This window comes from Piliocolobus tephrosceles, chromosome 2, assembly GCF_002776525.5.
Source record: "Piliocolobus tephrosceles isolate RC106 chromosome 2, ASM277652v3, whole genome shotgun sequence".
NCBI lineage: Eukaryota > Metazoa > Chordata > Mammalia > Primates > Cercopithecidae > Piliocolobus > Piliocolobus tephrosceles.
In genome coordinates, this window is record NC_045435.1 from 98486527 (window position 1) to 98512623 (window position 26097).

General features: G+C 50.0%; 3 protein-coding genes across 9 annotated transcripts in view; 1 reads left to right on the plus strand and 2 right to left on the minus strand.

Annotated features, from left to right (window-relative positions):
* Window positions 1-5016: 5016 nt before the first annotated feature.
* MYD88 (MYD88 innate immune signal transduction adaptor) lies at window positions 5017-9555 on the minus strand. Of its 4 annotated transcripts, none has more exons than XM_031935229.1 (5): window positions 9011-9555; window positions 8030-8164; window positions 7479-7640; window positions 7180-7271; window positions 5017-6897 (listed from the first exon to the last, which is right to left on the minus strand). In XM_031935229.1, exons 1-5 carry the CDS (start codon window positions 9375-9377, stop codon window positions 6877-6879), a joined length of 777 nt encoding a protein of 258 aa, XP_031791089.1. In that variant the 5' UTR covers window positions 9378-9555; the 3' UTR covers window positions 5017-6876. The 4 variants fall into 4 exon arrangements, with proteins under 4 accessions (XP_031791089.1, XP_023043326.1, XP_031791088.1 ...); XM_023187558.2 differs by having other exon boundaries at window positions 7460-7640; XM_031935228.1 differs by lacking the exon at window positions 9011-9555 and adding an exon at window positions 8768-8976 and having other exon boundaries at window positions 7460-7640.
* A 1222-nt stretch (window positions 9556-10777) lies between these two features.
* ACAA1 (acetyl-CoA acyltransferase 1) lies at window positions 10778-25626 on the plus strand. 2 transcript variants are annotated; one of them, XM_023187555.2, is made up of 12 exons: window positions 10778-11152; window positions 11332-11425; window positions 13957-14014; window positions 15983-16062; window positions 16349-16391; window positions 18627-18725; window positions 20153-20233; window positions 21632-21822; window positions 21985-22164; window positions 22445-22500; window positions 22616-22761; window positions 25215-25626. In XM_023187555.2, exons 1-12 carry the CDS (start codon window positions 10982-10984, stop codon window positions 25288-25290), a joined length of 1275 nt encoding a protein of 424 aa, XP_023043323.1. In that variant the 5' UTR covers window positions 10778-10981; the 3' UTR covers window positions 25291-25626. The 2 variants fall into 2 exon arrangements, with proteins under 2 accessions (XP_023043323.1, XP_023043325.1); XM_023187557.2 differs by lacking the exon at window positions 11332-11425 and having other exon boundaries at window positions 10873-11152; window positions 25215-25621.
* The window catches only part of DLEC1 (DLEC1 cilia and flagella associated protein), a 68669-nt gene continuing 68001 nt past the window's right edge, over window positions 25430-26097 (minus strand). For 2 of the 3 annotated variants that reach the window (XM_023187554.2, XM_023187553.2), the window contains exon 37: window positions 25430-26040. In XM_023187554.2, the coding sequence (XP_023043322.1) occupies window positions 25917-26040 (124 nt within the window). In that variant the 3' untranslated portion in view covers window positions 25430-25916. The remainder of the gene's footprint in view (window positions 26041-26097) is intronic. The other variant, XM_023187551.3, reaches the window with a different exon arrangement.

Consider the following 26097-nt stretch of genomic DNA (forward strand, 5'->3'; position numbering starts at 1 on the left):
GTGGATTGGATATTTTGAGGAAAGAGGAAATTGTGGGGATCCCAGAGTTTCTTCTCCCAGCCAGTAGTCATTACATTTCTCTTTTTAGTCTGTGAAATTGCCTGAAGCAGAAATTACCACTATGCTTATCAACTTCCTTAATCTATCCTGCACATAACCACTAAACTGATCTTTTGCTTAAACCATCAGATATAATTTTGGCAATTCAAGAAAATGAAAGCTTACTCAATTTACACATATTTTTTACTGATTCTCTTGTTTTTCTTTCTTAGTATTCCAAGATTTTTTTTCTTGTATTTCTTTCTTTTTCAAAAACTTCCTTTAGCTATTCTTTTAGGGTAGGCCTGCTGTTGACAAATTCTCATGGTTTTTCTTCATCTGAGAATGTCTTGATTTCCTCCTCATTCCTGAGTAATATTTTAACTGGATATAGAATTTTGAGTTGACAGGTTTTTTTTTTTTTTTCAGTCTTTGAAAAATGTTGTGCCAATGTCTTCTGACCTCTATGGCTTCCGATGAAAGAAATCTACTGCCATTCAAAAATTTTTTCATTATTGGTAAGGCATCATTTCTCTCTGGCTGCTTGCAATATTTGTTTCTTTGTCTTTAATTCTCAGAGGTTAGACTATGAGGTACCTTGATGTGGATTTCTTGGGGTTTATAATGGTTGGGATTTGCTCACCTTCTTGGCTCTATAGGTTTATGGGTTTTGTTGGTGGTGGTGGTGGGTTTTTTTTTTTTTTTTTTTTTGCCATATTGGGCAGATTTTCAACCATGTTTATTTTAATACTTTTTTAGCTCCAAATTATTTCTCCTCTCCTTTTGGGACTCTGATGACATACATGTTAGACTTTTTTTATTGTCCCACAAGTTACTGAGACTTAATTTTTTTCCAGTCTATTTTCTCTCTTTTGTTCAGATTGGGTGGTTCCTATTGGTTTGTCTTCAAGTTCACTGATTCTTTGCTATCAACATCTTACAACAGAACCCATCCAGTAAGTTTTTTCTTTTCTTTGTTTTTTTCAGTGCTAACATTTCAATTTAATTGTTTATGTCTTCTATTTCTTTTCTGAGACTTTAAAAAAATTTGTTTCAAGCACATTTACAATTACTTATTGAAGCATTTTTACACTGGCTGCTTTAAAGTTCTTTTCAGAAAATTTTAACATCTGTGTCATTTTGGTGTTAGCATCTGTTGATTGTCTTTTCTTGCTTAAGTTGAGATTTTCCTGGTTCTTGGTATGTTGACTGATTTTCAGCCTTGGACATTTTGGATGCTATGTTATGAGGCTGGATCTCCTTTAGATCTTCTGTTTTAGTTAGCCTTCATTGACATCAAACCAATGCTGTCTGGTGGAGGTAGAAGTGCAGGTTACTCTATTGACATCCCAGGGTAGAGGTGAGGGAGAACAAGGGAGAGAGTGCCTAGTTACTGCTGGGTCAGGATGAGAGTTCAGGCTGCCCACTAAGCCTCCCCTGATACAGCCTTGGCTGGGAAGGAGAAGGATGCCTTGTTACTACTCCCCATCTGGCTTTCACTGACATGATAGAGGACATTACTGCTGGGCAGTGGTGAAAGTGTTGACTCTCTGCTAGACTCCCTCTGACACCCAAGTGGGTAAGAGTGGAAGTTTAGGTTCCCCATTTGGCCTTTGCTGGCAGGGTGTAGGTAATACTACAATTTTTTCTATGGTTTAGCTGGAGTGGTTATTTTCTACAAATTTTCTTTCTTGCAAGACTGTCCCTTTCTGGTCCTTTGGCTAGTAAGTGCAGGTTTTCCTTTTTTTTTTTTTTTTTTTTCCTTTACCTGTACTCATTAGTTTATAGTTTTCTGCCTTCTCCACACTCAATCTGAGATCTATTAGGCATAGGCAAAAACAAAACCCTAGGCCAGTGCCATGTGATTCCACAGGTCCTAAGGTCCCTAACCATTCTATCTTCTTCTTTCCACACTTCAGAGTCTCCTTATATTTGTATTTTATATAATGTCCAGGGTGTTTTGCCTGTACTTAGCAAAGGGAATAAGCAGAAGTGTTTTTACTCTATATTGTCTCAGAACCAGACATCCCCAAGGGCATTTAAAACATTTTGTATCATCTGGCAAATAGCAGCCAGTGGGGACAATGTTCCCCTAAATTGATGGTGTGGTCCCTCATCTTCCACCCTTACCTGACCAGTGTTCTGCTGTGTGAATTTTTTTTTTTTTTTTTTTTTTTGAGACAGAGTTTTGCTCTATTAGTGCAGTGGCATGATCGCAGCTCACTGAAACCTCAGCCTCCTGCGTTCAAGTGATTCTCCTGCCTCAGCCTCCCAAGTAGCTGGGATTACAGGAATGTACCACCATGCCTGGCAAATTTTTGTATTTTTTGTAGAGACAGGGTTTCACCATGTGTGCCAGGCTGGTCTTGAACTCCTGACCTCAAATGATCCACCCACCTCAGCCTCCCAAAGTGCTAGGATTACAGGCATGAGCCACTGTGCCCAGCCTGTCTTATTTCACTTAGCATTATTATGCGATATTGCAGCATATGTCAGAATGTCTTTCATTTTTAAGGCTAAGTAAAATTCTGTTGTACATATATACCACATTTCATTTACCCATTTATCTGTTGATAGATGTTGGCTTGGTTACACCTTTTGTGTATTGTGAATAATGCTGCTACAAACATGGGTGTACAAACATGTCTTCAAGACCCTGCTTTCAATTCTTTGGGATATATACTCCCAAGTGGAATCACTGGATCATATGGTAATTCTGTTTGTAATTTTTTGAGGAATTGCCATACTGTTTACTATAGCAGCTTTCCCTTTTTATATTCCCATCAAAAGTGTACAAAGGTTCCAATTTCTCCACATCTTCAGCAATGCTTGGTGTATATATAAATATATATATATATATATATATTTTGATAGTAGCCATCCTAATGGGTATAAAGTGGTATCTATCTCATGGTCGTTCTGATTTGCTTTCCCTAATTAATGATATTGAACATATTTTTATGTGCTTATTGGCCACTTGTATATTTTTTCTTTTTGTTTGTTTGTTTGTTTGTTTTAGACAGGGTCTTGCTCTGTTGCCCAAGCTAGAGTGCAGTGGCGCAATCTTAGCTCGTGGCAACCTTCGTCTCCTAGGCGATCTTCCCACCTCAGCCTCCCGAGTGGCTGGGACTACAGGTTCATGCCACTACGCCTGGCTAATTTTTGTATTTTTTGTAGAGACAGGGTTTTGCCATGTAGCCCAGGCTGGTCCACAACTCCTAGGCTCAAGCAATCCACCCACCTCAGCCTCCCAAAGTACTGAGATCACAGACGTGAGGCACCACACCCGTCCCTCATTTGTATATCTTCTTTGGAGAAACGTCTGTCTACGTCTTTAGCCCATTTTTGAGTTAGGTTGTTTGTTTCTTTTGTTGTTGAGTTGTAAGAGTTTTTTAAAATACATTCCAGATATTAACCCCTTAGCAGATATATGACCCAGTATTGTCTTTTTATAATTGGTCAGTTTGAACCAGCAACCAACAAAGTCATACTATATTAGTACATTTGATCTTTATGACCCAAGTCTTATCTCATCTAGAGGAAATCCCTCTCCCCAATTCTCTCCCTGGTCATTCACTTGTGGTGAAATCCATGTCCATCGTCATGCAGAATCGTAGTTTTGAATTTCAACTATGCTGCTGCCCTCCAAAGTTTCCTGCTTTGCCTTTGATAATTTCAGCAGTAAGTTTTCCTTATTGAAAAAGGAAAGTTTCTCTTTTAAATGCTCCTAGAGGACTAAAACTGAAAATGAGAAGAGGAAGCTTTATTCACATTTGGGAACCCAGCTAATGGGAAGGAAGGCACTGGAGACAGGCAGGTGTGAGGAGTATGAGGGTCAGATAGGAGTGGGGAGCACACATTTGGGTCAACAGCCTGGCCTGAGAGAAGAGAGGCTTTTCCCAAGAGGGACTGGCCCAGGACTATCTCCCCAGCCATGGGCAGCACATGGCAGACCCTGGGGGCACCGCCAGGGCCACACTGTGGCTCTGCTCCCCAAGGGATGCTGGAGAGAAAGGTTTGGCCTCAGGAGTTCTCTGAGTACACAGGGCCTTCCCAGGAGTACTTGAGGGCACAGGGGCAAGGCTGGGGAGGCTCCAGCATCCAGGTGGCTCGAGAGCCAGGACATGGCAGCAGATAGACCACTGAGACAAAAGCTACTGTCACTGACAATGTCTGAGCACTCTGAAATGTCACTAGAGTTCTCTCTGGGATTATTATGAGTTTTTTTCTTTATATTTTCCAAATTTTCTTAAACAGTGAAAAAGCAATACATTTGCTTTAAAAATAGATCAGGGCCGGGCGTGGTGGCTCAAGCCTGTAATCCCAGCACTTTGGGAGGCCGAGACGGGCGGATCACGAGGTCAGGAGATCAAGACCATCCTGGCTAACACAGTGAAACACCGTCTCTACTAAAAAAATACAAAAAACTAGCCGGACGAGGTGGCGGGCGCCTGTAGTCCCAGCTACTCGGGAGGCTGAGACAGGAGAATGGCGTGAACCCAGGAGGCGGAGCTTGCAGTGAGCTGAGATCCGGCCACTGCACTCCAGCCCGGGTGACAGAGCGAGACTCCGTCTCAAAAAAAAAAAAAAAAAAGATCAGTACCTTTAGGATTAACACAGATGTGCCCAGAGAAGATTAATAGGAATAACAGTGCAGTGCTCAGTGGCTAGAGTTGGGGGGTCCTCCAGACTCTTTGGAGCATAGATTAGCCCCTACTCAAAGACTGGGCCAGGGCCCAGGAGCATGGCACAACCCAGAAAAGATTGAACATGGCTGGAGGAGGGCAGTCTCCTGAGTGTCTTTAGCTGAGATCAGTATTCCTGGTTCTGCCTGCAGCCCTGCTGAGGACTTAACCTATGAGGAGGGGGCCCAGCTTTCAGGACGTCCCTGCCAAATCCACTGGAACCCACCCAGTGGACCAGCTTCTCTTACCCACATTACTGCTTCCAAACCTCTTCCGCTCAACACACAAAAGATTCCAAGGTAGAATATTCTTTATTATGATAAACTCAGGATGCAGGATGTATTCCAGGATACAGAAGAATGGCAAATATAGGCTTTTCTCAGAGAACTTTGAAATTATTATAATGCATACAAAACATGTAGAATATGCTTCTTGAGATTGCTCTAAAATTCCCAATATTAAAGGGGGACAGGTGCATGGCAGCTAAACGCCTCAACAAGATCATGCAAAGAGGGGCCTCCATTCCCTCCCAAGATCCTGAGAAAAGACACCTTGCTTCAGCCTGGCTGAAAGTGGAGCAAAGAGATGCATTTTCTATTGGGTTTAGGGTCCTAGGGTCTGCCCTGGGGCACAGACACTTAAGACCATGACACCTTCTCCCCAAAGGACAGCTTGAGAGTAATGTACAAATCACTCTGGGAAGGAGAGAGGGAGAGAACAGCTGTGTCTGTAGTTCATTGTTGTGTGAGTTTACGCAGCTCTCCTCTCTCTGTGCTTCATTAGAGGTATAAATACTGGTTCACTGGGTCTTTTCCAGAGTTTGGTTTCAATGAGTAGGGACACAAGAGAAAAGGAATACAAGAGTGCCCAATTTTTGTTCAGGGACATGGTTAGGCTCCCTCAATGATGGGACTTTCCCACCTAGCTGTTCCTGGGAGCTGTACCTAGAGAAACATGTGTATGCAGCTGCCTGTGTGTGTGAGAGTGCACGTCTGTACATATGTGTGTGTCTGTGTGTGAGTTTGTATGTGCCCATGTGCCCACAAGCTTTGGGGCAGGAGGCTCTTATATGGTCACTGTTTGTAAACAAATAACTTTGTAAGGCCATCAAGGTACAAAGTTGGTGGGAAAGCTCTCAGCAGGTGGCCCAGGGAGGAAGGCTCCCTGCTCATATCATTACAGTGACTTATCCCCAGAACTCATACTTGATGAATATGCCAGAGGCCAGGATCCCTTCTCATGCCAGGTGGAGCTGACAGCATGACCACAGGCATCCTGACAGGCGGAAATAAAAAGCAGCTCAAGCTGCTCAGGCAAGTCTCTTGGGGACTCATCACTGCTGAAGGTTGGGCAGAAGCTGGGAGGTGTCCAAGATGCAGATGAGAGGTGGACCCATTAAGAAATAAGGCTCAAGGTGGGATCTCCTTGTGCTGGGCCAACCTGCTTCCCCACCTGCCCTGTGGGGAAGTGGAATGGGAGGTGTGCAGAGAGGCACTGAAGCATCAGTAGGCATCATTGTGGAAGAAGCTGCCCCAGCAGTGTCATGGTCACAGCAGTGGCCAACATGTAGTCCAGCAACAGCCAGCTCTCCCGCAACCAAGACTGCCCTCCCCCAGGAGACCCAGAGCTATGCTTCACCTTTTCCTACAGGGATTCAAAGGTAGCTACTCTCTGTTCTCCCCATCCTACTCCTCAAGTGAGGAAACTGAAGCTGAAGATGTATGAATGGCTCAGAGCAGAGCTGGCTCTGCTGGTCCTTCTTCTAGTCCCAGCTGTTCCTGTTCTATACTGTCCTGGCTGATAATCCAGCAAGTGGACATGCCACTCACAGCTACTGGTTCCATGCAGAACATGAAATGTGATGTTCAGCTGCTGCAGATGTGTCTGTGAAGTTGGCCTCTCCAGGAATTGAGAGGCAAGTAGAGCACAGATTCCTCCTACAACCAAAGGAGGAGGCAGGGCAGAAGTACATGGATAGGCAGACAGATACACGCACACCCAGGGCCTCAGAACAGTCTTCAGGGCAGGGACAAGGCCTTGGCAAGGCGAGTCCAGAACCAAGATTTGGTGCAGGGGTTGGTGTAATCGCAGACAGTGATGAACCTCAGGATGCTGGGGAACTCTTTCTTCATTGCCTTGTACTTGATGGGGATCAGTCGCTTCTGATGGGCACCTGCAAGCCAAGGGGTGCCATGCTGGCATCAGGCCCTTGCCCCATGGTGGGACAAGCCCAGTCTTCAACACAGGGGTTAACAACAGCCATCCCCCATCTAAGCACCCTGGCACACATTCACTCACACAAAAAGACACACACATGTACACATGCTCAGGTGTGCAGAGATCTTCAGCAGTTCTTTGGTACTGCATCCACAGCCCTTGGGGAGGGAAGGCTGACAATCCAGAGGCCCCAACTACACATTCCCTCATTATCTTGCCAGAGCTGGGTTGAGCTTACCTGGAGAGAGGCTGAGTGCAAATTTGGTCTGGAAGTCACATTCCTTGCTCTGCAGGTAATCATCAGAGACAACCACCACCATCCGGCGGCACCTAGGGAAGAGTGGGCAGGCTGCAGGTCCCATGGCAATTTAGTCCAGCATATCCCCTGGGAATAGCTTCAGGAAGAGCCCACTGTGCCCAGGCTGGACCGTGCACAGCTAGGAGGAGATGCCCAATATCTGGACCCCAGGGCAGGGCTTCATGCATCCACCCACCCACCCCATGGCCTTCTAGCCAACCTCTTTTCGATGAGTTCACTAGCAATGGACCAGACACAGGTGCCAGGCAGGACATCACGGTCAGACACACACAACTTCAGTCGATAGTTTGTCTGTTCCAGTTGCCGGATCATCTCCTGCACAAACTGGATGTCGCTGGGGCAATAGCAGATGAAGGCATCAAAACGCTCAGGCATATGCCCTGGGTGCACAGCACAAGGGTGGTGGTCAGAGCTCCATGGGAAGTCTTGGGAGGGGTCCAGCCAAGAGTCCCCTGCCTAGGCAACCCTGGGCCCTGCACCCTTCCCAAGATGATACTCCTCAGAGAAAGTGCCCTTCCCGGGAGAGGAAAGATGAGTACCTCAGGGGCTAAGCTCTGGATTAAACATGAGACAGACATTGTTTCATGAGCATCTCACAGCAATCCAGATGTAAGACTATTATCTCCATTTCTCAGGTGAGGAAACTGAGGCTCAGAAAGATTAAGTGACTTGCCCAAGGTCCCACTGCCCATCTGCTTCCAACACCCATGCTCTTAACGCCACAATGTCCTATTCCACCTGTCCCATGGGAACAGTATTGGACCCTTACCCAGGGGGTCGTCAAGTGTGGTGATGCCCGCCAGTTCTGCTGTCCGTGGGACACTGCTGTCTACAGCGGCCACCTGTAAAGGCTTCTCAGCCTCCTCCTGCTGCTGCTTCAAGATATACTTTTGGCAATCTTCCTCTGTGGGGAAGAGACAGGGTAAAGCAGGTTCCCTGGGAGTGCCCATCTCTTTACCCGCAGTCAGGATCCAGGCGCTGTCCCACCTCCTCTGGCTGGGTTGTTCTAGAGGGCTTCCCCAGCTCACTGGTGCCATGAGCAGCTCAACAGCTCTAAGAAGTTGAGCTCCCACTGGCTCTCACTGACCCAAAGGGATGTCAGTGGTGTTCTGGCTTTCTGGAAGGCCATCAAGGTCAGGTTTGTATCTCTGTCCCTTCCTAGGGATCCTGAGAATGGTACCAAGGTGGTAGGTCTGCTTCTTCTGGGATCCAGGGCAGATGTGAGCAAGGCGCTGGGCATGCTAGAAAGGCTCAGGAGACCCACTGGTTATGGTGCAGTGAGGGCAGTGATTCCAACCCAGCAAGGTATGCCTGTCTGTGGGCAGCTGTACCCAACGCCTATGCATGTATATTATGTAAGTGTCAGTGAGTAGAAAGAATGGCTGCATTTCCCCAGGACCTGAGATTTCTAAGACAGTCCACTGTCAGTCGCCCCACCTGTCCTGTTGCTCTACTTGAAACAGCCCAGATGCCCCCACAGAAGCCTGATGCTGACTCCTGGTCCTACCTGAAAGCCTCTGCCTAAGCTGCTTCCTTCCCATCTCCGCCTCTCCGGACCTTTCTCCAGTCCTTCTTAATAACCGGGACCAGTTATTAAGAAGGAACGGGACCCGCATGGTTCTCCCTCTGCAGGCTTCTCCGGCCCCCGAGGCAGGAAATGGGGTCTCTCCATGGGAGACAGGATGCTGAGGCCGCGGAAAGTCAGCCTCCTCACCCACCAGGTACGAGGCCAGGAAGGGGACGTCCTCACCAATGCTGGGTCCCAGCTCCAGCAGCACGTCGTCGCGGCCCAGCTTGGTAAGCAGCTCCAGCAGTCGGCCTACCGAGGCGCCAGGGCGTCCCTGCCAGGCGTCCAGCAGCCTGCCAGTGGGGTCGGCGTGCGTCTCCAGTTGCCGGATCTCCAAGTACTCAAAGTCCATCTCCTCTGCCAGCGCGGTCCAGTCGGCCGCCACCTGTGTCCGCACGTTCAAGAACAGAGATAGGCGGCGCCGCACTCGCATGTTGAGAGCAGCCAGGGGAAGGGAGGATGTGGAGGAGACCGGCGCCGCAGACTCAGCGCCGGGACCTCCTGCAGCCATGGCGGGCTGTCCTGGAGCCTCGGCGCGGTCGGGTCGCATTGTTTGCCAGCGCTTCCTCTTTCTCCTACAGCACCCGCCCCGCCCCGCCGGCTTTCGCTTTCCGAGAAGCGCCGCCCTGCCCTACAATCCGGAGCCCCGCGCAAAAGTGCGGAGGCGGGGGCGCCCCCCTCTACCCTTGAGGTCTCGAGGCGGGCGATGTGGCGGCGTGAGAAGTAGGAATCTGCCTTTTGAGATCTGGAGAGGTCCACAGCACTGCCCTCGAGGGTCTGATGATGGTAGTAGTAGGTAGGCGGCGGAGTGAGAACGACCCTCCTTCAGAGGTTGTAGGAAACGGGCCTTGCTTTTTGGGATCTGGTGGAGCCACAATTCTTCCACCGGGGAATCTGAGGGGTTCATACGGTCCTGCCCTCGAGGATGGCGAGGAGGGGACAAGCGAGAAGGCACCAGCTGTGCCCTCCACTGTCTCTGGGGAACACGCAATCCTGCCAGGCTGTGCTCCCCAGGTGGGAGTGGGAAAAGGACAGCTGCCTACTGGAGCCTGAGGCATGCCGTGGCCCTGCCATCGAAATGGTTGGGGACGTCATGACACTAGGTTGGGGACCACAAGGCACCCTGTCCTTTGGTGTCTGTGGGAAGCCCAGTACTACTCTCCAGGGTCTCAGGTAGACATGGCCCTGCTATTGGGAGTCAAGGGGGCACGTGGCCTTGCTCTTTAGGTTTAGGGACACAGTCCTGACCTAGGGAGCCCTGGTTCATTCATTTACTCATTCAACAAGTACTTATTGATCATCTACTAAGTGTCAAGCCTGTCGCAGGCTCCCCGGATACAAGGTACCTCTCTGCCTTGGTGGAGCCCCCAGCCTAGCACGGGAAATGGGCACTAATAAAATCATTCCAATTGGGTGTAAAACTGGTAAAAGTGTGAAACGTTTATTCTCCAGTTGAAGAGCTTGTCACACCCCGGCACCTCTGTAAAATCTGTTCTCCCGGCCAGTCCGGAAGCCCAAATTCCCTGTCTTCTCGAAAGAATGGGAAAGCCCAACCACGTCGGAGTAGGACTCGGGCGTCTTGGAAGTATTTAGGTCCCCTAGCTCGGGTACTGGGACCGGAGGGATAGCAGAGCCGACTAGGAAGTGGGTAGAGGAATTAGAGCCCCGGCTTCCATCTCCATCCTGCAAGCAGAAAGCGGTCCTAGCGCTCCAGCCTTCCGTTTGCCTGCGGGAAGGAGGCATAGGTTTGGGGGTCGGGTCTCGAGTTTGGCTACAAAAGGTGGAAAGGCTTCCGCTCTGCATTTCTGGGCGGGGATTCGTAAAGATCCACCTTTTGGTTGGCTGCTGTAGGCCAAGGTAGGCGGGGCATTGAGTGGAAAGCTCTGCTGGGTGGTGACTGTGGGCCCTCCTATAGAGGGTTCGGTAGGCGGTGGCGGGGAGGGGCGGGTTCCCAGGCCGACTCACCTTGTGGTTGGCTGCGGCGGGAGGTGGGCGGGACTTTTGGAGGGTCGCTCGCGTCTGTTCTCAGGGCTGTGGGCGGAGTTGAGGCCTTGGAGGCTGATTATGTGGTTCTGCGCGTGCGCGGACGGCTGTCTGTTAACTCCGGCGGTCAGTTCCGGGACTGGTGGCTGATCTGTGGGGTTGAGCTGCGCAATGCAGAGGCTGCAGGTAGTGCTGGGCCACCTGACAGGCCGGCAGAGTTCCGGATGGATGCCGCAGGCTGCGCCTTGCCTGAGCGGCTCCCCGCAGGCCTCGGCCGCGGACGTGGTGGTGGTGCACGGGCTGCGCACGGCCATCTGTCGGGCAGGCCGCGGCGGCTTCAAGGTGAGGCCCGAGGGTCTGGGTGCCGAGTGTGGGAAGACGCCAGCGCGGGCTGTGGTCCGGTTCGTATGTTTGGTTACCCTGGACGCCGGAGGCAGCTCCGCATCCAGCTGTGGTCGCTTTGTCTCCCTGGAGTGAGCATGGGGCACTGGGGGTCACCGCGGCTGCTCTTCCTGCTGCAGGACACCACCCCTGACGAGCTTCTCTCGGCCGTCATGACCGCGGTTCTCAAGGACGTGAATCTGAGGCCGGAAGAGCTGGGGGACATCTGTGTCGGTGAGCGCACCACCCAGGCCCTGCGCTGGGCCCTCCCCGTTTTTCCGTTCGTCCAGAGCTCTCCTCACCTCCCCACCCCGAGTTTTCACTGGGGAACCTCCATGGCCTTGACCTTTGAAGGGGCCCTGCCCCTCCACACCTGTGGGTATTTCTCCTCAGATGGGACGAGAAACTGAGAAAAGAAATAAGACACATAGACGAAGTATAGAGAAATAACAGTGGGCCCAGGAGGCCGGGACACTAGGCATGGGAGGACCTGCACCAGCACCAGTCTCCGAGCTCTCTCAGTATTTCTTGATTACTATTTTCACTATCTCGGCAAGGGGAGTCCCGCAGTGTGGGGGAGAGGAAGAGAGATCAGACTGTTACTGTGTCTGTGTAGAAAAAGAAGATATAAGAAACTCCATTTTGATCTGTACTAAGAAAAATTCTGCTTTGAGATGCTGTTAATCTTTAGCCTTAGCCCAACCCTGTCCTCATAGAAACGTGCTGTATTGACTTAAGGTTTAATGGATTTAGGGCTGTGCAGGATGTGCCTTGTTAACAATTTGTTTGCAGGCAGTATGCTTGGTAAAAGTCTTCGCCATTCTCCATTCTCTATTAACCAGGTACACAATGCACTGCGGAAGGCCACAGGGACCTCTGCCCAAGAAAGACTGGGTATTGTCCAGGTTTCCCCCAACTGAGATAGTCTGAGATATGGCCTCATGGGAAGGGAAAGACCTTACAGTCCCCCAGCCCAGCACCCATAAAGGGTCTGTGCTGAGGAGGATTAGTAAAAGAGGAAGGCCTCTTTGCAGTTGAGATAATAGGAAAGCATCTGTCTCCTGCTTGTCCCTGGGAATGGAATGTCTCGCTGTAAAACCCGACCATACATTCTATTTACTGAGTTTGGAGAAAACTGCCTTATGGCTGGAGGTGAGACATGCTGGCGGCAATACTGCTGTTTACTGCACTGAGATGTTTGTGTAAAGTCAAACATAAATCTGGCCTACATGCACATCCAGGCACAGCACCTTTCCTTAAACTTATGACACAGAGTTCTTTGCTCATATGTTTTCCTGCTGACCCTCTCCCCACCATTACCCTGTAGTCCTGCCACATCCCCGTCGTCGAGATAGTAGAGAGAGTGATCAATAAATACTGAGGGAACTCAGAGACTGGTGCCTGTGCAGGTCCTCAATTGCTGAGCACCGGTCCCCTGGGCCCACTTTTCTTCCTCTATACTTTGTCTCTGTGTCTTATTTTCTCAGTCGTCTCCGCCTTGCGAGAAATACCCACAGGTGTGGAGGGGCAGGACCTCTTAGGCAGGAGAACAGGGTGAACAGGGTGATGGGGAGAAGGTCAGCAGGAAAACATGTGAGTAAAGGAATCTGCATCATAAAGAAGTTCAAGGGAAGGTACTATGCCTCGATGTGCATAGTAGGCTAGATTTATGTTTCTCTTTACCCAAATATCTCAGTGTAGCAAAGAGTAACAGCAGTATTGCTGCCAGCATATTTCCCCTCCATCCACAGGGTGGTTTTCTCCTGTTTCAGAATAGAACCAATAGTCGGCTTTACACTGAGACATTCCCTTCCCAGGGCCGTGCGGGAAACAGAGGCCTTCCTCTTTTACCAATCTTCCTCAGCACAGACTCTTTACGGGTGTCGGGCTGGGGAACGGTAAGATCTTTTCCTTGCCACGGGATATGGCCATGAGGCCATATCTCAGGCTGTCTCAGTGGGGGGAAATCTTAGACAATACCCAGGCTTTCTTGGGCAGAGGTCCCTGCGGCTTTCCGCAGTGCATCGTGTCCCTGGTTAATAGAGAAGGGAGAATGGCTATGACTTTTACCAAGCATGCTGTCTGCAAACACATTGTTAACAAGACATATCCTGCACAGCCCTAAATCCCTTAAACATTGATTCAGTACAGCACATGTTTCTGTGAGCACAGGGTTGGGGCTAAAGTTACAGATAACAGCTTCTCAAAGCAGAAACAGTTTCTTAGTACAGATCAACATGGAGTTTCTTATGTCTTCCTTTTCTACATAGACACAGTAAAAATCTGATCTTTCTTTTCCCCACAACCTTCAGTCTGTCCCACCCCTCACCTTGAAATACTCAACATGATATGGCAAGAGTCTTATCCAGCGGATACCACCCCTAGGTCAGCAATCACTGTTCCACCTCTCTGGGGTGACAACAGGGCTCAGAGGAGGATACCTGGGGAGATGTGCATTTTCAGAAGCTCCCATTTCACTTTTAAGGGCAGGCAACCTGCCCATCTCTGCTGATGTGGAAAAGCTGGGTGCGTGGGCAAGTGAGCGTGGGACCCTTAGCGACAGGAGCTGGTGGATGACCAGGACAAGCTGTTGTATGGCTGGCTCTCCCTGCCCCAAACCCTGATGTTCCAGAGCTGCAAGTGAGCCTGCCAAGGGCTAGTGTCCCAAAGAAAGATCTGGAATGCCTCATCTCTGTTTTTCACAGCTATACCTTAGTGCCCAGAATACCACCACCTGGCACTGAATGAAAGTTTATTGTCCACAGGAAATGTGCTGCAGCCTGGGGCCGGGGCAATCATGGCCCGAATCGCCCAGTTTCTGAGGTAAACTTTTCTAGTTCTAGCCATGGGTTGGCCATTTTGATACTTTACTGGGCCCAGGCCCCAGGGAACTCAGTCTGCAGGTTGGGGAGGATAAGGTTGGACACCAGAATGAGGCAACCAAAGTCCTTGATTCCCTGCTCTTGTGGACTCAACCTCTCCCCTACTTTAAAGTGCTGAGCCAGGATACACAAGACCTTTGGGACTGGAGCAGAAGTTCTCTGTGGCTTGATTTTTAGCCAAAGCCAGGTTGTCACTTGCCTTTTGTAAGTGTGGATTCTGCCCTCATTTGTCAGGTGAGTAACCAAGTAAGCATGCTGAAAAGTGACTTTCAGCCTTTTTACCAGTTGAGCTAACTCCAGTCATATCCCACTAGCAGAGACTTTGGGATAGGGCAGAACCATGGGGAAGGGGGACACTCAGGAGGAGACCTGGTAAACTTTCCTTTAAGCGCCTGCAGGGGAAAGAGTGCTTAAATTATTTTCACGTGTAGATTTAAGAACTGCTTAGCTTTGTACTTCTAGATGTACGGAGAAGAATAAATAGGAATATTAGTGAATATCCTATTGAATATCTAGTGAAGGAACAGGAAAACAAAAACCCTGTAGGAACTAGGAGAGGTTTAGACTGCCCAGCCTGTAGTTCAAGGCCCCCTACAATCTGGCTCCAGACTTACCTTCCAGCCTCATCTCCTAGCTGCTTACTCACCTTGACTTTTCTTCGTTCAGCCGGCTGTCAGCCTACTGTCTTCCCTGATATCGTCATTCTGTCTCCTTGAAGTGCTAGCCCTACCTCCTCTTTCTGCCCTAGACAGAAAGACAAACCCTGCCCAAACACAGTCTCACCATTTTGGCATGACTTATCCAGGCTCTCAGGCTGAAAATGAGAGCCCCTTCCTCTCCAGTAGTAGCTAGCCATGTACTTCCTTCTGATGTGGTTTGCCTTCTTGCCCTATTATTTCAGTCTCTGCTAGTTGATTCATTTTCTGTGTGTTGGTTGGGCATCCTCCAGAGCACAGTGTTATAAGCATCTCAGCATCCCTCAGGTGATGCCTTGTGGTAAGTAGGTATTTAGTGAACACTTGGTGGATTGAGTGAAGGAATGGTAACTACCTACTAGGGAGTTAAGGGACCCTGGAGGGATCAAACAGGCTGCACAGGAGGTATCCACCTGAGAGAGTCTCTGCAGAGCCTGGCCTGGGTACTAGTTCAGAGACTCCCAAATCTGGCTGTACACCAGAATCACCAGGATGCTTCCACTCCCTCAGGTTCTGAGTCTGTGGGTCTGAGGAGGTCTGGAAATTTCCCTAGGACTTTTTACTGTTGGCTAAGGCAGGTCACATCAAGAGGGGAAGCCCTACTAGCTTCCAGGGCTAAGACCAGTGTGAGAGTCTTGGGGAACCTACCAGAGCAACGGATGTTAGAACACATGATTCCCATCAGAGTGCTTCGTCTAGGTGGGATCAGGTTTTCAAGAGTCCATGGGAACGTGCCGGGTTAGCTATATGATCACTGGTAAGGTTGAGGGTCCCTGGCCTCAGACTTCAGGCATTTCTTTTGCTCTGGTGCTCTGTCCTAGCAGCAGTTCCTTTTCTCTATTCTTTGGGGGAAACAGAGATACACAGTTTTCATTTTTGAATCTTCAAAGGGAGAGAGAGAAGGATCCCTGTGGCCCAAACAGGCTTCCCTTGCCTTTCGGCTGTGCTTGGTCATTGATTGAAGATACTCACAGGAATGGAAGGGAATGTGCTTGGTGGCCCTGGGGAGCAAGTGCCTGCAGAGATGGGGTCTGTCCAGTAGCTGCCCACCCCCATTCCATGGATCTGGCCTGGCATGGGGGCAGGGTTGCTGGGTTTGTTCCCCTGCCCTTTACATCCCTTGGCGGGGGGGTAGTTAGAAGCATAGGACTGCTTTCCATGAGAGCCTGGCATGGAATTGGGGGCTGATTCTACTCTCTCACCTTCTGTTTCAGTGACATCCCAGAGACTGTGCCTTTGTCCACTGTCAATAGACAGTGTTCGTCGGGGCTGCAGGCAGTGGCCAGCATAGCAGGTAAGTTATGACTGGGTGGGCACCTTGGTCCTGGACCTGTGGGTTTGGGTCAGCAAAGTCGCTGTCTGCTGGGAAAGCAATAACGATTTCTGAGAGGACTCTAACCACAGAAAGAATGCAAGAGTGCCCCCTACCACTGCCCAAAGCCTTTTCTGAACATTCCTGGGTCTTCCATTTCTGAGGCTGGGGCTGAGTCCCATCTAGAGACCAGGTGGGGAAGAGGCTCCACTGCTTCCAGAACAGGTGGACTCTGGCAAAGGATGTTTATGAAATGCTTTTGTTGCAGGTGGCATCAGAAATGGGTCTTATGACATTGGCATGGCCTGTGGGTAAGAATTTTTTTCTGCCGGAGCTTATTAACCAACTTGTGACAATAAAACTAATTTTCATCTGCGTTCTCAGAGGCCATGATTTCAGGATTCCCCCCATCCCCATTAGGCAGCTGGCCGGGAGTGGGTTCTCACAAATGCAGGTTAAGAGTGGCTACCAACTCTGGCTGCTCAGGAATCACTCATACCTCTCAGCACTAGCAGGGGAGGGGAATTGGCCTCTAAAAGCTTACTTTCTTGGAAGTATTTCAGGCTGGAAAAGGTGGGCAAGCATTTTGAGAAAATCCAGCATTTGGGTTTCCTTTTGGGGCCCTTGTTGATTCATGATGCTGCTGAGAGAGAAGTTGCAGTTTGGGTTCTCTAAAGCCAGGGACAGCTGCCTACTGTATAACTAGTTTGTTCATTTTACTAGGCTGTGTGTCCCTTTGTCTCCCCACCCTGGTACCAATGTGGAAACTTCCAGCTGCCTATGGGCTGTGAGGGACAAAATGAGATCTGTGGTGGTTTGGTCACTGTCACCTCCACCTAGACTGTGGCTCCATCGTTGGCTGCAGCAAATGGAGCTGCAGAAGTTGTATTTGGCAGTGCCTCCAGGGAAGGGCAGGGCACTGGTGCCCAGGCTTGGGTGGGCATCTGGTGCTGGGAGGGCAGGGGAGTAAGGGCTTTGGCAGGCTGGGGGAAGTGAGCAGCCCCAGGGTTCTGAAATACCCCTGCTGCCTTTTGCATCCTCTTTAGAGTATTTCTTGAGAGGACACATTGCTGGCCCCTGTTCCAGGGCTGTGACAGCTGGCACTGAGTTGTACTGACCTATGTCTACAGTTGTAAATAAAGCCAAAGACCACTCTACAAGGACTTTGGCTGGGCACGGGCCACTGCCCTTTGATTTCTGTCATGTTCTTCTATTTTACTGGATGAAAGGTGGTGTGGATAACTTGAGAAGGGCTGGAGCTTTTATGAGTTTCTTAGAGAGTATCTGATTCCCAAGCAGGTTAAGGACAATGGTACTAGGATATTAAGATCTGGGCCGGGCTTGACACCCACATCATAGCCTGACTGTTCTCCATAGGCTTTGATCAGCAAGTATGTAGCACAGGGCACTCTAGTTGGAAGTGGGCTCTGAGGCCAGACTACTTAAATGTGGATCCAGGCTGGGTGACCGTGGACAAGTTATACAGTCTCCCTAGACCTCAGTCTCCTGATCTATAAAATGGGGATACCTAGCTCAGCTCTGTTGAAGTTGAGAAGAATAAATGGAGTAATACCAACAGCTTACACTGTGGAGTATTTGTCTGTCATGTGACTGACACTGAAGCACTCTAACATCTGAAAAGAATTCAGAATAGTTCTGGGCACATGAAAAGCACTCAGTCAAGGTTATCTGTTAGCATCCCTTGAGACGTAAGGGTCCCCCATCGCCTCAAAACCCTTTTTTGACCACACTACGCCGCTGTCTCCTTCCTCTCAGCTCGTAGCACTTCCTTGTCTATGCAGGTCTGATCGCCCTTTGAGCTCAGCTTTGTGGTTACTTTTATTTTTATTTTATTTATTTATTTTTGAGATGGAGTCTCGCTCTGTCGCCCAGGCTAGAGTGCAGTGGTGCAATCTCGGCTCACTGCAAGCTCCGCCTCCTGGGTTCACACCATTCTTCTGCCTCAGCTTCCCATCCTGGCTCCCGCCACCATGCCCGGCTAATATTTTGTATTTTTAGAGAGGCGGGGTTTCACCATGTTAGCCAGGATGGTCTCGATCTCCTGACCTCGTGATCCACCCGCCTCAGCCTCCCAAAGGGCTGGGATTACAGGCGTGAGCCACCACGGCCGGCCTGTGGTTACTTTCAAATTGTCTCTTCTCCCTTCTGAATTTGCGGGCCCTGAGGGCAGGTCCTGGCTTGTGGATGTGTTTCCTCCTCTGTGGCTGACACCAGAAGGCTTTTCTCTGGAATTGCCAGTTGGCTGATTTAGCAGTTGTATAGGGAAGCATAGCCCTGCCCCCAGGAGTGTTTATGGTACAGTGCTGTGTCTTGGGGTGGGGGGGCGAAATAGAGACAGGGCTCAGTAGCCCTGTACTCACAGCTGGGCCTTGCTGGCCAGGTGCCCTGCCTGTGGCTCCCAGAGGCCCACTGGACTTCCTAGGGCTCCCTGGCTATTTCCTAGCACTTGCCAAGTGTTCAGCTATCTCTGGAGGAGTCCTGCTAGAGCCCAGTTCACCTTACCTTCTCCTCTTCCTCCTCCCCAGGGTGGAGTCCATGTCCCTGGCTGACAGAGGGAACCCTGGAAATATTACTTCGCGCTTGATGGAGAAGGAGAAGGCCAGAGATTGCCTGATTCCTATGGGGTGAGTGCTCCCATAGCTCTGTGTGCTTGTGCCCTCTCAGCCTGGAGCAGGGAGCCAAGAAACTTTATCATCTCGGCTGGTGGTGCCAAGCCTTGGCCTCCTTCCTTTGGGCATGGTCTGCTCCGCAGGGACTTTGGGGATGACACTTGATGTTGCCCTTGACTTCCATTTCCTGAAGCCCCCAGGTCCTCTCTGTGCCCCCGAGTTTCCAAACATCACCTACCTTGTCACTCCTACACTGAGGTGCTCAGTCATAGGAAGGACGATGGTAGCTCCACTGCAAAGCCTTGGGGGCCTAGAAAGTTGAGAAGGCAGTGGGAAGCTTGTGATGATTGGACATGCTGGTGGGGGGAATTGTGCCCTGTCAGGTGCAACATGAAAAGTATGTGGCATTTGGCCAGGTGTGGTGGCTCACACCTGTAATCCCAGCACTTTGGGAGGCCGAGGTGGGTGGATCACGAGGTCAGAAGATCGAGACCATCCTGGCTAACACAGTGAAACCCTGTCTCTACTGAAAATACAAAAAATTAGCCAGGCATGGTGGCAGGCACCTGTAGTCCCAGCTACTCGGGAGGCCGAGGCAGGAGAATGGCGTGAACCTGGGAGGCAGAGGTTGCAGTGAGCCGAGATCGCGCCACTGCACTCCAGCCTGGGTGACAAAGCGAGAGTCTATCTCAAAAAAAAAAAAAAAGAAAGAAAGAAAAAAAGAAAAGTATGTGGCATTTGTATGGAACACCTTAGCTTCTCTGGGCCATCCCCAGGGTCTGTGGGCCAGGAGTCCTGGATCCACTAGATATATGAGGAGACTAAGGCTTGGAGAGGGGCAGTGTCATGGCTTCTTTCACATACTGTATCTGCAAGGAAAGCCTATAAAGCCAGAAGCCCAGGCTGGAAGGCCTAGCTGTGGCTCTAGGTTCTCAGGATAAGCATAGGCCCCAGCCAAGGTGACCAGGAAGCCTAGGTTTGGCCTTTCCGGAGGAGATTTGGGAGTCCTCATCTCCCTACATTGCAGCAGTTTTCCTTGAGGCATAGAAGAAGCTGGCCAGGAGTAGCCAGTTAGTGCCCCCACCCAAGCCCTCCCCTGCTCCTTTTCTCCCCTGCGCTGAGGCAGCTCACCGAGGGAACAGACTCTTTTCTGCAACTGCCCCCGTGCAGGCTGCCCTATCTCTTGGAGGAAGTCTCTTTGGTGTATGAGCTTCTCAGAATCTGGCCAGCATTGCTGACTTCCCTATCTGTGCCTTTATATCCACCCTCAGGGCAGGCTATACCATATCCTGAGTCATCACTACTGTGTGTCATAGACTGCCCTTACATCCTCTCCTGCTTACAGCCTTGGGAATCCAGAGCTCTAAGCACAGCTCTACAGCCCGGTCCCTTCCTCTAGGCTGTCAGACCAATGCCCACACTATCTGCTGTTTGTGTTCTAGGATAACCTCTGAGAATGTGGCTGAGCGGTTTGGCATTTCACGGGAGAAGCAGGATACCTTTGCCCTGGCTTCCCAGCAGAAGTGAGTACTGCTTGGGGAGGAATGTTTAAAGGGCTGGAGAGTGAGGTTTTGAGTCTATCCTAAGTGGTCTGAAGTGGCACCGTTTTGTAGTTACCGCTGGGCAGTGAGTGCTTTCCAGGCCTCTTGCCACCCAGGTTGGGGGTGGGAAGTGGGAAGTGTCAGGGCCACTGTGAGTTGGTAGTACTTCCAGGTTCTATTACTGTCTGTTCACTCTGACTTTGCCCTAGCTAGGCCTCAGTTTCCCCCTCTGTTCTTTTCTGGCTGTGGTTTGCAGATAGGACATTGTAGCCTGGAGTGTGGGGCCAGCAATGTTAGGGACCCTGGCATCCTAGCTTCTGGACCATGCTGGGTCTGTGGCAGCATCCTGAGGCAAGAACTGGGGATGATATCAGAGAAACCCCAGGGGCTCAGGCAGGCTAAGATTGGCAAGTCCTGCCTGTCCAGAGAGAGGACAGCAAAAGCAGGAGTGGTATCTGGGCCAGGTTGGCTTCCCTGAGGCAGTGATTCTTAGCCACTTTGGGTCACATAACCATTTGAAAATGTGTTGCGGCCGGGCGCGGTGGCTCAAGCCTGTAATCCCAGCACTTTGGGAGGCCGAGACGGGTGGATCACGAGGTCAGGAGATCGAGACCATCCTGGCTAACCCGGTGAAACCCCATCTCTACTAAAAAATACAAAAAAACTAGCTGGGCGAGGTGGCGGGCGCCTGTAGTCCCAGCTACTCGGGAGGCTGAGGCAGGAGAATGGCGTAAACCTGGGAGGCGGAGGTTGCAGTGAGCTGAGATCCGGCCACTGCACTCCAGCCTGGGCGACAGAGCGAGACTCCGTCTCAAAAAAAAAAAAAGAAGGAAAATGTGTTGGAAGCCTTAGATTCCTTCCACTGGAATGTCCCTGGGCACTTTATATGCTGCACATGTTTGCAAGGGTCACCCTTAAATACCTTGTGCTTTAAAACTGCTTAAATAAAAAATACATGAGTAGTTTAGTATATGTCACTTTAAATAGGTGGAAACTGGGGAGTAGATTATATCGAACTGTTGAGTTTGAGCAGAAAAGTTGGCAGAACCCAGCACAAATATTTCTGGGGTTCCATCCTCAGTTCAGCAGAGAGAGCCAAGCAGGCTTAGTCCCTCTCGGACAAAGGGCTCTAAGTGGAGGCACCACCTCCAAACACCCTTGCCCCTTTTGAGGCTGGGATTGGCCACGATCTGGAGGTCTAGGGCTGATGGTGAAGTAGGCCCTGTAAGGCCTTGGCCATGCCCTCAGAGCTCCCCCAAAGTCCAGCATGTCCCTGAATTTAGCAGCCTAAGCTTACATCTACCCAAATGGATAGGGGTTGGTGGCAGGGAGGAAGGGAATCCCAAGGGAGCTGAGCCTGGCTGTCCATGGTGCTGGCAGGGCAGCAAGAGCCCAGAGCAAGGGCTGTTTCCAAGCTGAAATTGTGCCTGTGACCACCACGGTCCATGATGACAAGGGCACCAAGAGGAGCATCACTGTGACCCAGGATGAGGGTATCCGCCCCAGCACCACCATGGAGGGCCTGGCCAAACTGAAGCCTGCCTTCAAGAAGGATGGTTCTACCACAGCTGGTGAGACTGGTCCGGGGTGCGGTATGAGAAAGGAGGCCATGCCCATGCTGGGTGCTGTACTCTGGGAACCTGGAATAGACCCCCCTGCAAAGTAGAAGTGGGAGGGCTGGGATCTCCGCAGCCCCACCCCGATGTCTTCTTACCCCAACAATTTGCCCCTAGGAAACTCTAGCCAGGTGAGTGATGGGGCAGCTGCCATCCTGCTGGCCCGGAGGTCCAAGGCAGAAGAGTTGGGCCTTCCCATCCTTGGGGTCCTGAGGTCCTATGCAGTGGTTGGGGTCCCACCTGACATCATGGGCATCGGACCTGCCTACGCCATCCCTATAGCTTTGCAAAAAGCAGGTAAGGTGGCTCCTTCACATCGTATCTGGGTCCCACCTGGATCCTGCAGCTGCCCTGCATGCTGTTGTCAGGGGCATGAGGGTGGTCCTGTGGGTGCTGCAGAGTGGAGGTGGGGCAGGCTAGTGTCCCATACTCCAAGCCCTTCCTGACCCCACAGCTGAGACTGGCTCACCCTTTTGGAAGAGACACATACCAGGCAGCCTGTAGGCCCATGGATGGGGCGGGTCCCAGGGGAGGCAGACTGCCAATGTGTCAGTTCAGGTCTCTACCTTGCCTGCAGGGCTGACAGTGAGTGACGTGGACATCTTCGAGATCAATGAGGCCTTTGCAAGCCAGGTGAGCCCTTGATTCTCAATGTTGCCTTGGCCCTGGACAGCCGAGGTGGAGTGAGCAGGCAAGTGGTGCAGGGGAGGGGTAAGAGGGCTGTAAGTGATGATCTGCCTCCTTCCAGGCTGCCTACTGTGTGGAGAAGCTACGACTCCCCTCTGAGAAGGTGAACCCTCTGGGGGGTGCAGTGGCCTTAGGGCACCCACTGGGCTGCACTGGGGCACGACAGGTCATCACGCTGCTCAACGAGCTGAAGCGCCGTGGGAAGAGGTAAGGCTTTGCTCCTGGCAGTGGGGTCATGGGGGGATACCCAAGTCAGGGCACCTGAAGGGCAGGGGACAGAGGTAGGTAGGCTTTGGATCATAATCTCGACAGACACAGTCCTGAGCGCCGTAATCCCAAATGTTGAAATCCCAAAAGATCAAAGTCCCTAAGGTCTTGGCTGGTCCAAAGGTAGTGAGTTATCTTGATTGTTCAGTTACAGATCAAACTCTATTCTACTCTTTACCTCCTTCTTACTTCTACACTTGCCTAGTCAAGCAGAAAGATCCGTACTGTCTAAAATCCCAAAAAATCACAATCTGAAAAGATTAAAATCCTGAATGTTGAAATCCTAATGTTGAATTCATGTTATGAATTCTAGAGAAGGGATTAGTGCATTTTCCACCGTATGTAGAATAGTGCATCATATTAGTTACACCATGTAACTAATACGATGTAACCATTACCTTGTTATTGTCTTTATTTGGAAATTAAGTATGGTTTAAGGAGATGTGAATGGGTGCTAAGTTGACAAGGAATGGACTTAATTTTGGGAATACCTAGAAACCTGACAAAGTAATGTTTTGGGTGTGTCTGTGAGGGTGTTTGCAGAGGAGGTTAGAGTATGCATCTGAGTGGACCAGGTGGGGAAGATCCGCCCTCAGTGTTGGCAGGCACCATCTAATTGCCTAGGGCCCTGGAGAGAACAAATGCGGAAGGTGAACTGTCTTTCTCAGAGCTGGGACACACTTTCTGCCTTGGGCATCAGAAATCTGATTCCATGAAAGTGCATTATGACATTGACTTTGTAAGCCTTGTGCATGTACATAAAAATGTTGAAACTTCCTCAGTAAATGAAGAAGTGTGCTGTTTGTGCACCTGCATTTGTGAAAGATAAAATTTCTCAAGATCTTGGTTCTTTGGGTGACTACTTATGCAGTGCTGACCCATCCCAGGTTGGTTTGTTTTTTGAGACAGGGTCTTACTCCATTGCCCAAGCTGGAGTGGAGTGGCTCCATCTCAGGCTCACTGCATCCTCTGCTTCCCTGGCTCAAGCAATCCTCCCACCTCAGCCTCCTAAGTAGCTGAGACTATATGTGTGTGCCACCACACCCAGCTAATTTTTTGTATTTTTTGTAGAGACAGGGTTTTGCTATGTTGTCCAGGCTGGTCTCAAACTCCGGGGCTCAAGTGATCCTCCCACCTTAGCTTCCAAAGTGCTGGGATTACGGGTGTGAGCCATAGTGCCTGGCTCCGTCAGTTTTTGATCAATCTCATTAAAAGACATAGGTTGTCCCTCATGGTATTCATATGACTGCAGTTATAAAGCTGGGTGCACACGATTACCAGCCATTTATACAGTTTGCTTTTTAACCTATTTATGAATACAGTTTGTCTGTTTATAATTGTTATACTCCTGTGACTATTGTTAGCATACTTGAGTGTTTATGCCTGCAAAAATTTGTAATTATTGCCTATTTTATTGTGTAAAGTAGCCTGTGTTCTGTTGTTTTTGTTCCTCAAATAAGTCTGCTTTTAAAAATGTACATTTTTTTTTTTTTTTGATATGGAGTCTCACTCCGTTGTCCAGGCTGGAGTGCAGTGGTGTGATCTTGGCTCACTGCAACCTCTGCCTTTTGGGTTCAAGCAGTTTTCCTGCCTCAGCCTCCTGAGTATCTGGGATTATAGGTTTCTGCCACCACACCCAGTTAAATTTTTTATTTTAGTGGAGACAGGGTTTCACCATGTTGGCCAGGCTGGTCTTGAATTCCTGACCTCGTGATCCACCTGCCTCAGCCTCCCAAAGTGTTGGGATTACAGGTTTGAGCCACTGCACCTGGTCTAAAAATGTAAATATCTTTTAAATCAATCTTTTAAAAAAAGTTTTTTTCTAAAATGGGGGTCTTGCTATATTGGCTGGTCTTGAACTCCTAGCCACAAGTGATCCTCTTGCCTCAGCCTGCTGAATAGCTGGGACTATAAGTAGATGCCACCATGCCAGCCTTCCAAATTATTTTTTCCAGAATTATATTTTCTGGATTTTGGTCTTTTAGGATTGTGATTTTCAGGATTTTAGACTTTAGGGATTTTATTCTTCCAGGATTTCAACATTTGGGATGATTGTGTTTGGAATTGTGTCTTTTGGGATTATGATCGGTCCCTGGGGAGGAGAACATGCACACAGAAACACCCTGAACTGAGGATGTAGGGGTATGATCCCTGTTTTCCCTGAGGGTATGATCCCTGTTTTCCCTGAGGGCCAGCCTTGAAAGGGATACTAGCCTGCAGTGGGCATCTGCCACCATGTGTGTGCCCAAGTGGGAGGCCAGGGTACTGCTTGCCCACAGATCTGGTCTGATGGTTTTGCATCCTACTTGTCCATGAAGTCCTTCTGGCTCAGCCTCGTCTGGAGGTAACTTGGTGGGTGCCTTTGCCCAGCCAATTAAATTTTGTTTTCACAGGGCATACGGAGTGGTATCCATGTGCATCGGAACTGGAATGGGAGCCGCTGCTGTCTTTGAATACCCTGGGAACTGAGTGAGGTCCCAGGCTGGAGGCACTACGCAGACAGTCCTGCTGCTGTAGCAGCAAGGCAGCAACACTACAGAAGCAAAACCACATAAGAAAACTCAGCACTGGTGGTGGTGGCAGTGGACAGATCAAGGCACTTAACTCATTTGGAAAATGTGAACACTGATGACATGGTATAGGGGTGGGTAGGGTGTTGAGCAACGCATCAGACCCTCTTTAGCTGTGCAAGGCAAAAGCAGCCTGGGTCACCCAGGCCACAAGGCCATGGTTAATTCTTAGGGCAAGGCGAATTCATGGATGAGAAGTGCAATGGGCATAGTAAAACTGCATGAATTTATCTTAGTGGCTGTGGTTTTTTTCCAAGGCTAATTTTGCCATACTGGTCTGCGCTATGCAATGAGTAGTGATTCTCAATGCGGTGGTCTCTACTGTGGTGTGGCCTATCCTTTGTGTTAGCTCTGAGGACATATCATGAAGGCCTAGGCTGAGACCATTGTGGAAGGGGGTTCTTCCATTCCAGGAGCTGCCCAGAGGTCCCCAAGTCTGTGTCTTTGTGCTGAAGATATGCTCCTAATCCCTGGGCAATGTTTATTCTCCAGCTGGGGCCTAGGGCTGAGGGCTGGGGCGGAGCCTCAGGGCTGGTGAGGCAACATGTATCTCTCATCATAAGAGCCTTGGCCCCGGAGCCGCAGGGTGCAGGACTTCTCACCAAGCACACCTTCCACCACCATCGTGGACTCGTACAGCTCACTACTCCTGTGGGGAGCATGTGGGGGCTGAGGTTAGGAGGGGCCTGGGCAGGGGGTCCAGGCC

What these genes read in the sequence shown, in the direction of transcription:
- MYD88 (XM_023187558.2), bottom strand. Translation starts at nt 9,377, where the DNA reads ATGCGACCCGACCGCGCCGAGGCTCCAGGACAGCCCGCCATGGCTGCA. An exon ending in GGAGCTGGGACCCAGCATTG is followed by an intron (nt 8,165 to 9,010) that starts GTGAGGACGTCC and finishes TCTTCCCCACAG; the next exon opens with AGGAAGATTGCCAAAAGTAT. An exon ending in AGTGAACTCATCGAAAAGAG is followed by an intron (nt 7,272 to 7,459) that starts GTTGGCTAGAAG and finishes ACTCTTCCCTAG; the next exon opens with GTGCCGCCGGATGGTGGTGG.
- ACAA1 (XM_023187555.2), top strand. Translation starts at nt 10,982, where the DNA reads ATGCAGAGGCTGCAGGTAGTGCTGGGCCACCTGACAGGCCGGCAGAGT. An exon ending in CGAATCGCCCAGTTTCTGAG is followed by an intron (nt 14,015 to 15,982) that starts GTAAACTTTTCT and finishes CTTCTGTTTCAG; the next exon opens with TGACATCCCAGAGACTGTGC. An exon ending in GATTGCCTGATTCCTATGGG is followed by an intron (nt 18,726 to 20,152) that starts GTGAGTGCTCCC and finishes TTTGTGTTCTAG; the next exon opens with GATAACCTCTGAGAATGTGG.